The sequence below is a fragment of the Varanus komodoensis genome, unplaced genomic scaffold (genome assembly GCF_004798865.1).
Source record: "Varanus komodoensis strain SLA01 unplaced genomic scaffold, ASM479886v1 scaffold1, whole genome shotgun sequence".
Classification (NCBI taxonomy): Eukaryota; Metazoa; Chordata; class Lepidosauria; order Squamata; family Varanidae; genus Varanus; species Varanus komodoensis.
In genome coordinates this window covers 94,329,687-94,344,801 of record NW_025335268.1, presented here as the reverse complement: position 1 = coordinate 94,344,801, position 15,115 = coordinate 94,329,687, and the positions used below count along the sequence as shown (strand labels likewise).

Sequence of the window (15,115 nt, the reverse complement as noted above, 5' to 3'; positions counted from 1 at the left end):
CTAAATATGGACTAGAGAACCATCTGAATGTCAATTTATCAAATGCCAACCGCTGCCCTAGTTCACCAAAGGTGGCATTGCTCTGTCTAAATGAGTGTGACACACTGACTCTTGACCTGTCAGTTAGTCTAATGATAAAGCCCTTATGTTTCCCAAAACTCAGTGATTTCAGAATAACAGGGCATAGCTAGGCATGGGCTGGATGTCTAAGCAATGTCAAGGCTATGATCACACATAGCAGTCCATTTCTTGGAAACTCTCAGTGCAATCAGATCTTCTGGATCACCATCTTGAGTTCATCATGGAAGAAAGGAGGGACATAAATAAAATAAATGGGGCTCTACCCCCTTAGCTGCCACTCAGTCAGGATTTTGTTTTGAGTCGGCCAGTAGGAGAGCAGGGGCAGCTGCAGACAAGGAGTGGACAAACAGATGGGGAATTGGTTTGGAGTCAAGCAAAGCACTGGAGTCAGACTGTATTCCTGGCAGCAGGCAGTGCCCCCGCTAATCAGAGCAACCCCTGTGGCCACATGAATGATAATCCAGATGCAACTCACCCACTGATTCTTCTTCCTTTGCTTTTTCTTCTAAACTGCACAGGAATCTTATCCCAGCAATAAAGAATTGATCTGTCATCAGGAACGTGTCCCTCAAGGCATGGATGAAAGAATGAGCAATGACCCCATCAGCACCATGACCACAGCATGCCTTCCTTCTCTCCTTCCTCCCAGGAACTCGAGAATCTTGCATACACCATTGAATACAGGTTTTACATAGCAGTTAACTACACCTCCTCTTTAACAAGATTCTCTCTTAAAATTGCTTAAGAGTACCCTCTGGATGATAACCTCTGTACATTTATTTGTACCAGTAAGGGTTCTCAGATGAAAATTTTAGGCATTTTTTTTAAAGGAGACATAGTCCACCAAACTTCGGCCTGGATTTTGAAGTGCAGCAATGTAGGAAGTCTTTTATTTTATTCATTTATATATGTAAAAACATATCTTGGTTTTCTAGCATGAGAGACTTAAAGCAGCTTACAACCAGTAATTAAAACAGTTTATCTTTTTCAGATTGACTCAATCTATAAAAATAGCCTTAGTCATGGATAAATCATCATCACCTATCAAAGGAAACAACTTGAAATGCAAAGTAAATAAGAAAACAAAAATTGTTTAAAATAAAAAAATCCAAGTACCTAACAAATTAATTCAGTTCAGACAGTAACAGGATAATCGCATTTGGAGTACAATCCATGACCTATTATACCTATGCTGTTGTTAGTTGTTGTCAAGTTATCTCCAGTGTTGGCAACCCTATGAATGACTGTCCTCCAAAATATCGTTTCATTTACAGCCTTGTTCAACACTTGTAAACTCAAGGCTAGGCTGACTCAGTCTCTGCAAACTGGAATAGTCCTACTGGTATCTTATTTACTCTGGATCCTTTGTTCCTTCCAAGTGCTTTCAAGCACAACTTCCACTTCACTTTTGAATATTGCAGGATTCCCCTTCAAAGGAGTCTGTCATCCTTCTACCCCTTCTGTATAGTTCTTTCATACATTAGTCCCATCTTCTTAGTATTTTATCCTGGTCAAATAGTATTTCCCCCTGTTGGTCTTTGAGCACTCCTATCTAGGTGTGAATTTCCTTTGCATCTTCTGGCAGAGGTCTCTTGTTCTTCCACTTTGTTGTTCTTTTCTATTTCTTTGCACTGGCCATTGTACTAGAGTTTTTTATCTCTACATGATAGACACTGAAAAGTTGCATTCAGGATTCTGCTCCTATCTGTCATTTGCTTCTTGCTTCTCCCAAAGAAGAAAATGCCCATCCATGCCTGAAGCATGTCCTTTCACATATAAAAAGGGATGCTCCTACATACACAAAGTTTTGGATCATATTTTTCACCACAGGCCTCATGTGAGCACAAAACAGGAGCTCAGTAATTTTTTCACACGTAGCTCAAAATACTCCTATAATGTCTTTAAATTAGTTTTTCCACATGTATTGTCTTCCATCATGGGGCAGCAGTGGCCGAATCTGATGCAACATTCCTTACTATTCAACTCTTAGGGATATCCAGGAACTCTCAAAATCTGGTCCTGAGAGCCCTATTGGAAGGAGTGCTTTATTTCGATAGGTGAACAAAGGCAGAAACTGAAACTGGTAGCAACAGAAGTAATACACGCAGTGCAGTGGGAGCTCTGAGGTTTGAAAGAGCGGCTTCCTGAAGGCCACTGTTAGTTAACGCAGGCCAATCTTGCCACATTATTCGGGGCCATTGTTTTTCAAAAGGAAAGATCTGAAGCACAGTGATATCTAGTAAATGCAGATTCATAGAGATATACTGCAATGTGGAAAAGTACCACTGTGAATTATATTTTTCTCAGAATTCCTAAAAAATAAAACATTTGCAGACTATAGCCATTCTCCTAGTCTTCTTTTACTTCATAATCTCCCATCCTTTTGAAACCTAAATCTAAGGATCCCATTCGATGCTTTTTTGGGGGGGAGGGGGGGAAGTCAAAGGATCAACCCCAATACCCTGCTTCTTGATCATGCAAAAAGTAGAGATGTTCACAAAGATTTTTTAAATTCTAAAAATGATGTGCTCCAAAATGATTTAACATTTGTTAGCCATTTCACAACACATACATTACTTTACACATTGGCAAGTTTTGCATTCTTGGCCTAAAACTTCTGCAGTGTGATGAGGAAAGCTATACCTTATGAATGGCTGCCTGTTGTACAGCTCTGAATGACAATGTGGTCTTCTCAGGTTCGGGGTACTGCAGAAACCCTAACCACATCCCTCAGGACATGTTTTCCCGCAGCCATACCTTCCTTGTTCCATTTTGCGTTCTCTATAGCAGTGGAACCCCCACTAAGTTTATTAACAGAAACCACTTTTTTCAGTAGTTAACAGTGCTGTGTTTTATTCTATTTTTTGTCTTACTATTAAACTGCCCCAAGACTTTGGTAAGAGATGGTCTTTAAAAGTTTTAAATAAAAGAAATAAACAAATAAACAGTGTGGAGAAGAAAATATATTGTGTTCATCCATAGAAATACTTCTTTGCTCCTTGTAGCCATGGACACTGAAAGCTTTGCTATTATTCAACCTCCTGACTATATGATGACATTGTTATCATAGATCATACAAACTTTGGTCCATCAAGCTCACTCTTGTCTACTCAGAGTAGCAGCCTCTTGCCAAGGCTTCAGGCAAAGGGATTTCCTGGTGCTGAAATCCTTTAAAAGGAAGTTCCAGGCACTGATCCTGGGACTGCATGCCTCTACAAAGCATTATTTTGGCAATATTTATATTCTGCTTATCATCTGAAACTCCACACACATACACACAAAACAGCATTATATGGCTGCTACAAGGACAGCTCATGGCTGGGGGAAGCCAAAGCAAAGCTACCAAATGAAAATCCACTGAAAGCTTTAGTGCCAAAGTGTTATATCTTTCCTATCTCTCCCTCATCCCACCAAGGAAATACTAGGTTTTTAAAAGCTCCTTTTCCCCTCATTATCTTTTGCTTGCAAACTCTTTCTTATTCCTTTTGCTATTTTGATTAAAAATTCTCCAACCCTTTCCACATTTTTTCTTTTTCACACTCCTATTTCTATCAGCTGTTCCTAAGACTCTCAGATATCTATTATTCTAAAATATATTACCATGGTAGAAAAGCTTAAAATATTAGGAATCTTTCACAGAGTGGATATGATAGATGTATGGAGTAGCAAAACTCATGTACATAGTAGAAAAAAGTAAGAAAATATACAATATCAAATATAAACAGGGAGAATCGTGCTTCTTTTTTTCAGCAAAAGCCTCCCATAGAAATGCTCAGCTCATTTCTGCTAACAGTGTCATTTATAACAGCATGGTGGGCATGTCGTGAGCGGAGCCGACTGGAGCCGGGGGTCAGACTAGATGGCCTGGGAGACCCCTTCTGACTCGCTCTGTTTCTATGATTCTATAAGTTTGTGGCAATATATATTAGTTACAGAGTATAATTTAATAAAGGTTATCTGTGTTGGAATGAAAATTCCACAGGCCTCACTATGGCACCTAAGCCTGAAAAGTCCTTCTGTGAAATCAGTGCAGATAAGCCAATGACAAGAGAGATGAATGAGGAGGAAGCAAAGAGGTATGAGAGCAAGACAGAGAATGCACAATGCAAGCACAAACAAGGCAGGAGGAAAGTAGAAGGCAAAAGGTACTTGCTTAAGCATTGTGCTTTTTACAATTTGCCACTGTGAGACACTGTGCATATGACCATCTGTGTTTTGTTCATTAAAAAATAGATGACAACCGCAGTCAAGGCTGCTGCGCTGTGAACATCCCAGTTGCATATGTATGTATGCATGCATGCATGTATGTTTAAAAGAATCCTTAGCCATCCTAAACTGAACAAAAGGGACACTTGGCAATGCAGTGCCCATTTCTATTGAAAGAATTGCTAAAGCTGCTCTGCCCTCACTTAAATGCACACATTAACATGGTGAGCAGGTGTCAGAGTGTCTGAGAAACCAAGCGCAGTGTCCCTGGGAGGCCAAACTTTCTCACCAGGCTGATTTCCTAGCAGGCCCGACACCTTTGGCTTTGGACTAATTTCCCATGCAAGTAAAATGATGCTCAGAATGTTGCAACAAAGAATATTGTTCTGGAGAGGCACTCAGTATCCTATTGCAAAGATATGTTGGCTACTGAAATGCACCAAAAAATTCAGAAGATCATCCTGTGCATTCTAGACTACGGCAAAGCCTTTGACTGTGTGGATCATGAAAAACTGTGGATGGTCCCGAAAGAAATGAGGGCACCCTGGCATTTTACTGTCCTCACGTGTTACCTGTATTGTGGTCCAGAAGTTACTGTTAGGACAGAATATGGAGAAAGAGAATGGTTTCCAATACCAAAGGTGCTGAACAAGGGTAGATTGTATCTCCCTATCTGTTCAATCTCTATGCAGAACATAGCATAAGGAAAGCTGGATTAGAATCAGAAGAAGGTGTGAAAATTGGTGGAAGATGCATCAATAATAATTTAAAAGATGAAGATGATACTGTATTACAGGCAGAAGGCAGCAGTGAATTAAAATTACTTCTGATGAAAGTGAAAGAAGAAAGTAGAAAAGCAGGACTGATATTGAACATTAAGAAAACAAAAATCATGACTACAGAAGAATTACAGTAATTTACTGTTAATGAAGAAGATATTAAAATTGAAAGATTTTACCTTGGCTCAGTCATCAATTTAAATAAAGGCTGCAGCCAAGAAATTTGGGAAAGACTGAGACTTGGAAGAGCAGCAACTAGTAAAGATCATCAGGTATAAGGATGTTCCACTGGAGACCAAGGCCAAGATCATCCACACTCTTATATTTCCAATTACTATGTATGGGTGCGAAATCTGGATGGTGAAGAAAGCTGACAGGAAGAAAACTGGTACATGCAAAACATGGTGCCAGAGGAGAGCTTTGTGAATACCCTGGACTGGCAGAAAGGCAAACAAGTGCATCCTAGATCAGTTCAAGCCACAATTTTCCCTAGAAGCAAAAATGGCGACACTGAGCTGTCATACTTGGGGCACATCATGTGAAGACAATACTCCCTGGAGAAGACAATACAGGGATGTGAAAGCCAGAGACAGAAACTAAATAAGAGATGGACTGGCTCCATCAAGGAAGCCACAGTCTTGAGTTTAGAAGAGTTGAGCAGAGCTGTCATGGACAGAACATTCTGGAGCGATTTCATTTATAGGATCACCTATAAGTAGGTTGGAGACAACTTGCTAGCTCTGAACAGCAACAGCAAAGCTGGTCTGTACATGCAATTAATGATCTGTATCAGTGCCTCATCCATCACAGATTAATCACTAGAGACAGAACCTAGTACCTCTGCTGGACCTCACTGTACTGTACTGAATGAAAAGGGTCTTTCTGTTCACAGAATAGCCAGTCTGGATCCAACACACTCAGTGTCAGCTCAAGCATTTTTCACCATTTTTCTAGTTCAAACACTCCTCAGGATCCCAAGGTCTGAATGATAAAGTGATGTGCATGCATCATTTTCAAAGGCTGATTAGAGCAAGTCAAACCTGAGGCAGATTTTAGATACATAATACATGTTGGCAGTCACAGATTGACACAGAAGGAAAACGTAACATTTAACTTTGTATATTGTGAGTTAAGCATGCATACATATAAGTCAGGTTTCAGAAGTGTGCCCATCTGACCTTAGGAACATTTTCTGGAATGCAAGATATTTAGGAATCAGATTCCACTAGCTATGTTTCCTATTCATTTCAATCCTCCATTACGGAAGATGACTGAAGATGGCTTTAGTTTCTTTGAATAAGTGGTCGTAGAGAGATTGAGTTTGCCCCACTTCCTAATGCTCTGATAGTTCACTTAAATGAAGTCAAAAGACTTTCGAAAGGAGGTTGGAAGGCACTAACTAAATCTAGGCTCTTGGGAAAGTTTAGTCTAACTGAGTCTCATTCCACTTAACACTAAAACACGGTTCCCCTTCACTGTTCCCCTCACAGCAGCAGGAGAATCAGAAATCGCTTGGGCAAACAATTATGTTGCTTGCAAAATGTAACAGGTGAAAGTATCCTGAAGTAGTGTGCCGGGTGCAGCTCTCCATTCTGTGCTACTCAGCCACCAGCTGTGGCACTAGGGTCGCCTACAGTAAATGAGAACAAAATATACTGCCTCTAGAAATGTTGCACACACCACCTCCAAGTCCCTTCTCTGCCCAAAGTGAACCAAGAAAAAGCAGCACTTAGAGCTGGGCCAAGCTGCGAGCATGAGGAATAGTCCTCTGTATGAAAGTTCTTTTTTCCCTTAAGGAGAGAGGGCAAGTTACCAAAAACTGAGAAATTTTTGGAGTGAATGCAAGAGTTAGGCAAGGGGTTTGCAGACACATGGCGAACCCTAAGTCAGCCGTTTCTGCTTGGTCAACTCCCCCAGTAATGCAGTTGCCACAGCAGGCACTGCTGGTTGCGGGATGAGGTGGTGGTGGTCGGAGCAGCACATCTGGCTGCCATTAATGAGTCTACAGTCAGGTCATGTCCTTTCTGGCAGTAAATTCCTCCTTGGGGCATCCCCAACAGAAGCACTGCAGGGTCTGTTAGGCTCTTGCCTTCAAGACACGTGGAGAAATGCTCATTTCACCCTTCTCAAGGAAGTGATTAGTTATATCAGCATGAGGCTTCTAATCCAGGCACTGAGCCGGATGCCTGCACAGAGGGGGCCAAGAGCCACGCGCTGGGGGAGTGTTTCACAACCACAAGCTATGTTCCAAATAGTAATTTGTCCCTAAAAATAAGGTAAATGCTATAGCTCTCAACTGAGTACAGGATTTTGAACCAATTAATCACTTTTTTTTGTTTTCTGCTAGCTAATAAGGAATCGATTAAATTTAAATAAGTGTATGTATTACCTCTTTCAAGATAGGGAAGGATAGCAAACTAACTCATAGCCTTTCCAACTAATACTTTTGCTTATTATGCTATCTTCAATATAATCTTGTCCATTCCATATAACAAATCAGGAATAAAATATTCAAAAACAAATGTATTTTATTTATTTATTTGTAAGCCGCCCCGATGCTTCGGCGAATGGGGCTGCCTAGAAATTTTCTAAATAAATAAATAAATAAGGCAAAAGCAGGGACAAGAATACCATGTCCACAATCATGCACTAAGCAGAAAATATACTTCCAATATTGACTTCAAAAGTGTCTGCAAGACCTGCACAGAAACACACTTTCACCTTCCCCCAGCGAGTATCCACTGCCCGGATTCCAGTCACTCTATGGCATTCCTTCAGGGACAGCCAGGGTACAACAAGCTCTGAAGGACAGGTGTTGTGGTTTCATGCCAGCGAAGGGGGCTGACTGTTATAGCTGAAGCAGGAAAGGGACTATTCCCCAGACTAGTGATTCAGTGGGGACGGATCTGCATTTCCCTAGAGTCAGTTTGCCCTACAGTCACCATTCTGCATTTCATCCTGCATTTCTCAACTACTGTTTTGAGTTGCAGGGCTAATTATGTGGGGAAGATTCAATCTTGCAATTGGGGAACAGGACTTGATGGTCTAACCTAATTATTTTACTGTGGGATGTGTGTTTTAATGTTCTCTTGGCTAAGGATTTATTTGAGTTTTTACATTTCCATTTGTTACAAGATTTTGATACACAGTTTGCCTTCATTCACTGTGCCCTTCTCCAAAGTGCCACCTAGTGGTTGTGTGATGGAACATCTAAAAAGGCAGAGTCAGACAAGGCTGGGGGGGGGGGGGGGGGGACGACGACACACATATAAAAAGAGCCAGTCTTAATCCCACAAAGAATCCTGATAGAGGAGCCTCAGTTTAGTGGCAGGTTAAAAGCTTCATTCAGAAAAGCCTTTAGTGGGACTAAGATGGAGGCAGGGTTCATACTTCACTTTTCTAAATGTCCCACTGAACAACCACTAAGGGATGCTGTCATAAAGCAAAAGTGTCCCAATACACTTGGGCTTCATGTTGCCATTCAGGTTTTCTTGTTGGGGGGGGGGGGGAGCCTCTAAAATGGTTGCAAAGCATGGGGGATGCCCTGGAGGATGCTGATGCAGAAACTACCAAGACTGAGAAATCAAAGTGAAGATAGTAAAACTCAGCTGCAAAAAACTGTGCACTCTGAAACAAGCTGCATCATCAGGAAAGTCTTCAGTTACTGCATATAATATTCAAGCCTCTCCAAGCAGGTCTGGCCCAATTTATCTTGTTCATCAAGCAAAGAAGTGCCACTGCTTACCCACCCGCCTGCTTGGCTTGTGTACCCACCTGGCCAGCTGGCTGCTCTCTCACTTGCTCAGCCAGCTACTTGATTCTGCCCTCCTGCCTGCTCCTACCGTGAGTCCCAGCTGCATGGCTGCCATGAGAGCTCCACTGATGTCTGGCAATAACTTGGCTAGCCTCCTATGGGAGCCCCATGGGGGGAGCACAAGGCAGGTGTGGCTGGGCAAGGAGTAGCAAGCAGCCAGCTGGTTTGGTCAGCCAGGGAAGGGGCAGCTGGCTGGTCAAGCAGGTAGGGTGGGCACCTGCAATAAGAAGAGAGCTCTAGAGAGCCCTGCCAGTTGCTGTCTTGCTGCAGCAAACACTACAGTAGGGAAACAGCTGGTGGGGCTCTGTATAGCGTCCACTGGAGGTGGTGGGAAAGGCAGTGGTGGGCCCTCTTGGCAGAGGCAGAGAGTAGGAGGATACAATTCACTGCTCTCCCCACGCCTCTGCTTGATGTGGGCACACCAGCTAGTGTAATGTTAGCACAAGCCATTTATACAAGCACTAATTGATCAGCCATGTGACTTATCTGATTGCTATGGCTGAGAGAAAAGAGGAAGATGCTACAGATTCTTCCAGGTGAGGGCTCCTACTGCTATTAATCAAAAAGCAGTGTGCAGCCATTATTTCTTTTCTGCCTTAGCACATTTTTAAGGTATGAAAAAGACAATGTGTCAGGAAAAACTCAGACTAAAATTGTGATTTTAGAGGTCCAGGTGATAATGTATGGACCCCATAAAATTCATAAACCAGGTAGTGCAATTGCACAATAAAAATCTCACCTGAAAGCTTCCTAGGACAATTCCTTAGCAGGAATGGAGCAGAAAGAAATTGACTGCCTTCTGGTGTTGTACCGAATCATATTTCATTGTTCCACTTGTGCATCTTTACCCTTACCCCAGTTGCAGACGTACACACAGTTCTGCCAGAGCGAGCTGCCAGTCTTATTCTCATCATAGCCCTGAGGCATTTGGTAGACTGAAGATAGGTTACTATTAGGATGGAGCTAGACTTAACAGTTGGTGAAATCCACCAACACCAGAGGAAGCAGGTGAGATTATTTTTGCTGATATGTCCATCTCCCTGTGCCCCCTGAAAATCTGCTTCAGAGGTTTGGGGGACCATCCAGAGCAGCATGAGAAGCCGCCTGTGGGACTGCAGGGAGAAGAGGAAATATGTAACAAAGTTTTTCCTCCCCTCTCTTTATTCTAGCAAAGAGCCTCTACTCTGCTCGACCTCACTCTACTGCACTTAATGGAAAGAGTCCTTCTGTTCATTCTGGCTCTGACTCATGCCACATTGCTTTTACTTTAGTTATAAGTTATCATGACCACTGAGTATGTCTTTAAAAGGTATGGTACACTTGCTGAAAATAGGTACAAACAGGAACAGGTGAGAAATGCCAAGAGCATAGCTTCCACCAATCACAGCTCCACCCAAGTCCCAGTTTAGCCCACATTGCCTTGAGAGATCTTTCCAGACACTCACTCAGAGCTCAGTCACAGCACATAAGCAAGACTGATTCTGCTATACGCTCAATGTGGTCAAGACTTCAGAAAGTGGCAGAAGTCCATCCTCAGGCCATGTATCATAGGGCCAGTTCACATGATCCAGAATCATCCACAGACTTGCAGCGGGTTTAAAGTACATTGCATTGGGTCATGGAGTGAGATGACAGCGTAACTGCACTGCCTCAGGGCCGGATCGATGTCATCTTCTGACTGCCTGATGAGGCAAATGGGGAAAAATTACCATACTGTCAAGTGCTAAAAGGTGATCAAGCCATGAGCTGGAACACTCCTTGATCACAGTACTGTTAATGTCCTCAGAATTTACTGCACACTGAAAGCTGATTTTTTGTTAGAAAGTCTTGAACCCAGGTAGCACAGCCGGTTCATAGCAAATACATCTCCCTGTTGCTTGTGTTACTATATGGCAAAGGGGGAATAAGGGAGTGGAGAAGGATAAGCAAAAATTTTTTTTTCTGGAGTATGGGAAAGAAACCACTTGTTGAAGAGGTTATATTCAGGGTTCAGAGGCAGCTGCATGATTAAAGGTTCATTTGGGGCAAAGCAAGGCTTGATTTTTTTTTTTTAATGGTCTGTGCTCAGATCCTGAATGTGCAGGTGTAATTGCCCCCATGAATCTGTCTTCCCCACCCCCTTACACAACCCAAAAGATAGAATCCATCACAGGAAAGAGAAATATTTACATGATTCTGTCTAGTTACAAGTAAATATTATGTTCTGCCCTCTGAGAACACAGAGCCCTGCTACATTTACGAAATCAGAGATTAAACTTCCTTAACAATTATCAGGCTTGCATTGATCCCATCCAAGGAGGCTGGGCACAGCTTTGCCACTTTAGAGATATTCGAACTCACAGAGACACCTGGAGCTGAAATCTTCCATCCTCCCGCATAAACATACTTTAAAAGGCCAAGGTTCTGTAATAACTAGGTGCCCCTCAGATGGCAGGTCCCAGGCAAAAATGCGAGCAATGCTCTAGGCCTCTTTGAAAATGCCTTTGGGAATAGTTGAGGAGGGGCAAAGCCCTTGCTTTGGGGGGAAGTTTGTTTACTGGAGAGTAAGCAAGTTGTCAGGGGAGATTCCAAGAGCTCAAATGGGAATAAACAGCCAAGGAGATTGTGTTACTGAGAATGAGAAACGGCTCAAAGGGATGGTGTCCAAACATCACCAGGCACAAGTCTAGGCATCCATCACAGTTAGATCTGCTTCTTGGGAGGCTGGGACAGCCTCAAGCCCCAGGTGCCTCTTATTCACTACCCCGCAAAGTGAGGCTGCCCTGTTGAGCAAGCTAATATAGACATTTGTGTCACAGAAGCTCAGCATGCACTCAGCATCCCTAGAAACTAAGCAGAAACTTTTAACCAGGGCCTGGGTACCGGTGGCAACAGCCTGGACAGCACTTGTGAGAGAACGAGACCCTTCCCCTGGGTCCTCTCTCTGGCAAGGCCGGATACAAGTAGTTTGCAAGCACCCTGTCATTCTCCTTGTGCCTGTCAGTCATCCCAGGACCCATTTCATAAATAGTTCAAACAACACCCATAATAGAAACAGCCACTCGGCTCCATCTGGGCCATTATCTTTTTTATATTTGCTCTTTAATATTTACTGGGTTCACACAAAGTGCATGTGCCGCTATGGCTTCAAGGACACCAAATTTAGTAATTGCTTCATCCCCTCTTCTGAGACAAGTGAGGGCAGGGAGAGGGGAACACACTTTACGAAAACCACATACACAACCCAAATGCAGCGCTATTTTCAGCAAAATGCCTTATATCACTTGGGTGGGCAAAGGCCCATGGAAAGTCTGCAAACAGCTTCTGATAGGCTGCCCAGGGCTCCCCTGCCCCTCCAACAAAGCAAATCACCAAGAAGAGCAACAGCAGCTGCCTCTTGAAAGAAAAGCAGTCAGTACTATGTCTCTTGCAGGCTGTCAAAGGCTACTAGTCACACTGGCTAGATATTGCCTCCAATACCAGGAGCAGTATGCCTCTGAACACCAACTGCTGGGGAACACGAGCAGGAGGGTACTGCTACATTGTGGGCTTCCTGCAGGCATCTGGTTGGCTACTGTGGGACCGAAATACGGTATTAGATAAGCCTTTGGACTGGTCCAGCACAACTCCTCTTAGCTTCTTACATTCACAGTCAAGAAATGCCCTGAATCTGTTTTTAAAATAATAGACAATAAACATAGAAACACAGAAACAAACCAAGTCAGCCAGATGCTTGTCTAAAGCCAGATCAGACCGACAAAGCAGTTAGCTACTAGGAACCCAATCATATTTTAATCAAGGGTTGGTAAAATGTTTGCCTACGTAAGGAAAAGATAATCATTCATGCCCTCCCACAAATGTAACTTTGCCGCTTTCTTTGGGTTTAGATTTGGAGTGGCCAAGCCAAGTAGCAAAATCTTCTGCTTCCCAGATCTGGAGAACAGAGTAGCCCTGAAAACAGAGAAAGATACCCACTCTTGGCTTAAGTCTAGGATGCTGAAAGAAGGGACAACTCTTTAAAACGAAGATTATCAATTAAAACATGTCTTAAGAAGAAACCCGGGGAAATGAGATAATATTCCACGCAGATGCTATCAAATGAGCAAGGATGTATAACTTTATGTCATGGAGCAGCTATTCTTCACTTCCTATTAAAATTAATGCATTGATAATTGTTCTTGTTAACATAACTGTATTAAGAATTCTGGCCATAGGCACAGATCTATTCTTGGTGATACAATCAAATCCAGGAAAATATCTGTGTCTCAAGAAACTGACATGCAACTAGGATAATTGTGGCTGTTATATGTGATTTAAGAAACCTGCATTCATGGTTATTCCCACCATCAATAGTTTTTTTTTTTCCTTTTGGCACTGAATCTTAGTTTATATGAAACACTTTCTGTGTGTTGCTTTCTCTTGTTCATATACACTCTACTTCAAATTGCCAATGAAGTAAGGAGGTAAACCTGAGATTACATTTTAGTCAGTTTAACATGCCAGACAACCTTGACTTGTCTGTTTGGGGTCACCCCGGGGCTCTTTGTAGGATCAATAGCCTTTCATTAGGACCTTGCCCTCTCTTCTCACTATGAAAAAAGCAGCTGTTTCTTCTACACCTAACGTGCTATTCCTTGGCTCAGGATGACTTTGCAGCCTTACCTGTTAGCGTGAGATTGCTGTAAGTGTTGGAGAACTGCTCCTTGAGCAGAACCAGGTGCATCTGGGCTGCCTTTTCCCTCTGTAGCTCCAGCATGATGTCTGGGTGCTGAGCAATCTTGCAGCCCTTCTGCTTATCCAAGGCAATATCACTGCGAATGATGTCTGTGAACAGAAAAAAGAGACGTCACAGAATCAGCCTCCATTCAAAGATGGGAAATCCTTAAACTGGAAACAGCACTGGCACTGTGGGCGATTCATTACCACATACCCTTACACATGTGTGCTTCTTTCCATACAATGTTTCACCATATTTCAAGTTTCTACCTGCTGAATGGCAAACCCCTCATAGCCAACATTTCTGATTCACCATTCTTGCCTTCCATCTTATGAACAGTGCTGGTTAGACCAGGCCTGAAGATGTTCTGTCCCACCAAATCAAAGAAAGCCTAATCTGAGTATAATGGCCTGTTAAAACTTTACAGTATGCATTGATGGTGTGCAGCGTACAGGTTTTTGAACAGTTGCAGGACCTCATAGCATCAGCCATGCCATCAGGAGCTGATATTAAAATGTTAACATTCAGAAGTATTTTTTAAAGTTCACTTCCAGAATACCATGAGCAAAATGCACTGCGGTCAGTTTTAAAATTTCAAATTAGCTACTTTGCATTGGTTCATTTGTAGCAGAGAACTTTCACTTTGTATGAGAAAATTTTCAGACTAGAAAATTTGCCCTAGACTAGAGTGTGATCTAATTTAGCAAACTTAGTACATAAGCACATTGCAAATGTAAGAAGGAGGGAAAGAGCAGGCACTCCAAATTATTGACATCCTAACTGAGCTTTCCCCAAACTGGTACTTTCCCAGATGTGTTGGACTACAATTCCCAGCAACCCCTGGACAGCACAGCTAGGGATGTTATGAGCTGTAGTTTAACATACCCAGAATGCACCAAGTTGGGGAAGGCTGCACTAATAAACTCCAACAGCCTAAGGAACTGTGCATGATATGCTGACAACCACTCTTCTATTTCAAGAGTTCAGCTCTGTTCCACTGAGGGCACCTTCAGTTTCCTGTCATTACTTATTATTTCCATTTTACACTAAGACAAATAGGTATGTCAGTGGTACATATGTATTCCTTCACACAATTGTTAGGGAAAATCAACTGAAAGATATTAATTACATCTTTCATATTTCCAGGCTTGCCTAATATTGTTAGGCAATTAACAGTTAACATTCATTCATTCATTCATTCATTGTTACTCAGAAACTTATAAAACAGATACATTTCCATGGAAAAAATAGAAACACTGGGAAAATGTCAGTTTGGGGCGGGGGGGGGGGGGAATTGTCTACCCTACGTTACTGCAAAAAGTATTCAAAATGAGTCTCCAGAATGAAGCTACTGAACTAGAACTTACTTGCAAATTTAACAAGATTGCATCTAAACTTAGTCAAGGTTGAGGGTGAAAAGTAATTCTGAAAGTAATTGTATCCATGGAAGTGTCCAATTCACACAGTAAAGAAGATTGTGTTGGAATGGGTCATTTTGTTGCTATCTTGCATAAATTTGGTTCTGTATTGAAATCTGAA

At 42.3% G+C, this 15,115-nt stretch overlaps 1 protein-coding gene across 1 annotated transcript in view; it reads right to left on the bottom strand.

Annotated features, from left to right (window-relative positions):
* HPSE2 (heparanase 2 (inactive)) overlaps positions 1-15,115 on the bottom strand; it is a 142,093-nt gene that overhangs the window by 110,490 nt on the left and 16,488 nt on the right. Inside the window, exon 3 of the mRNA XM_044450119.1 lies at positions 13,522-13,683. Within this exon, the coding sequence (XP_044306054.1) occupies positions 13,522-13,683 (162 nt within the window). The remainder of the gene's footprint in view (positions 1-13,521; positions 13,684-15,115) is intronic.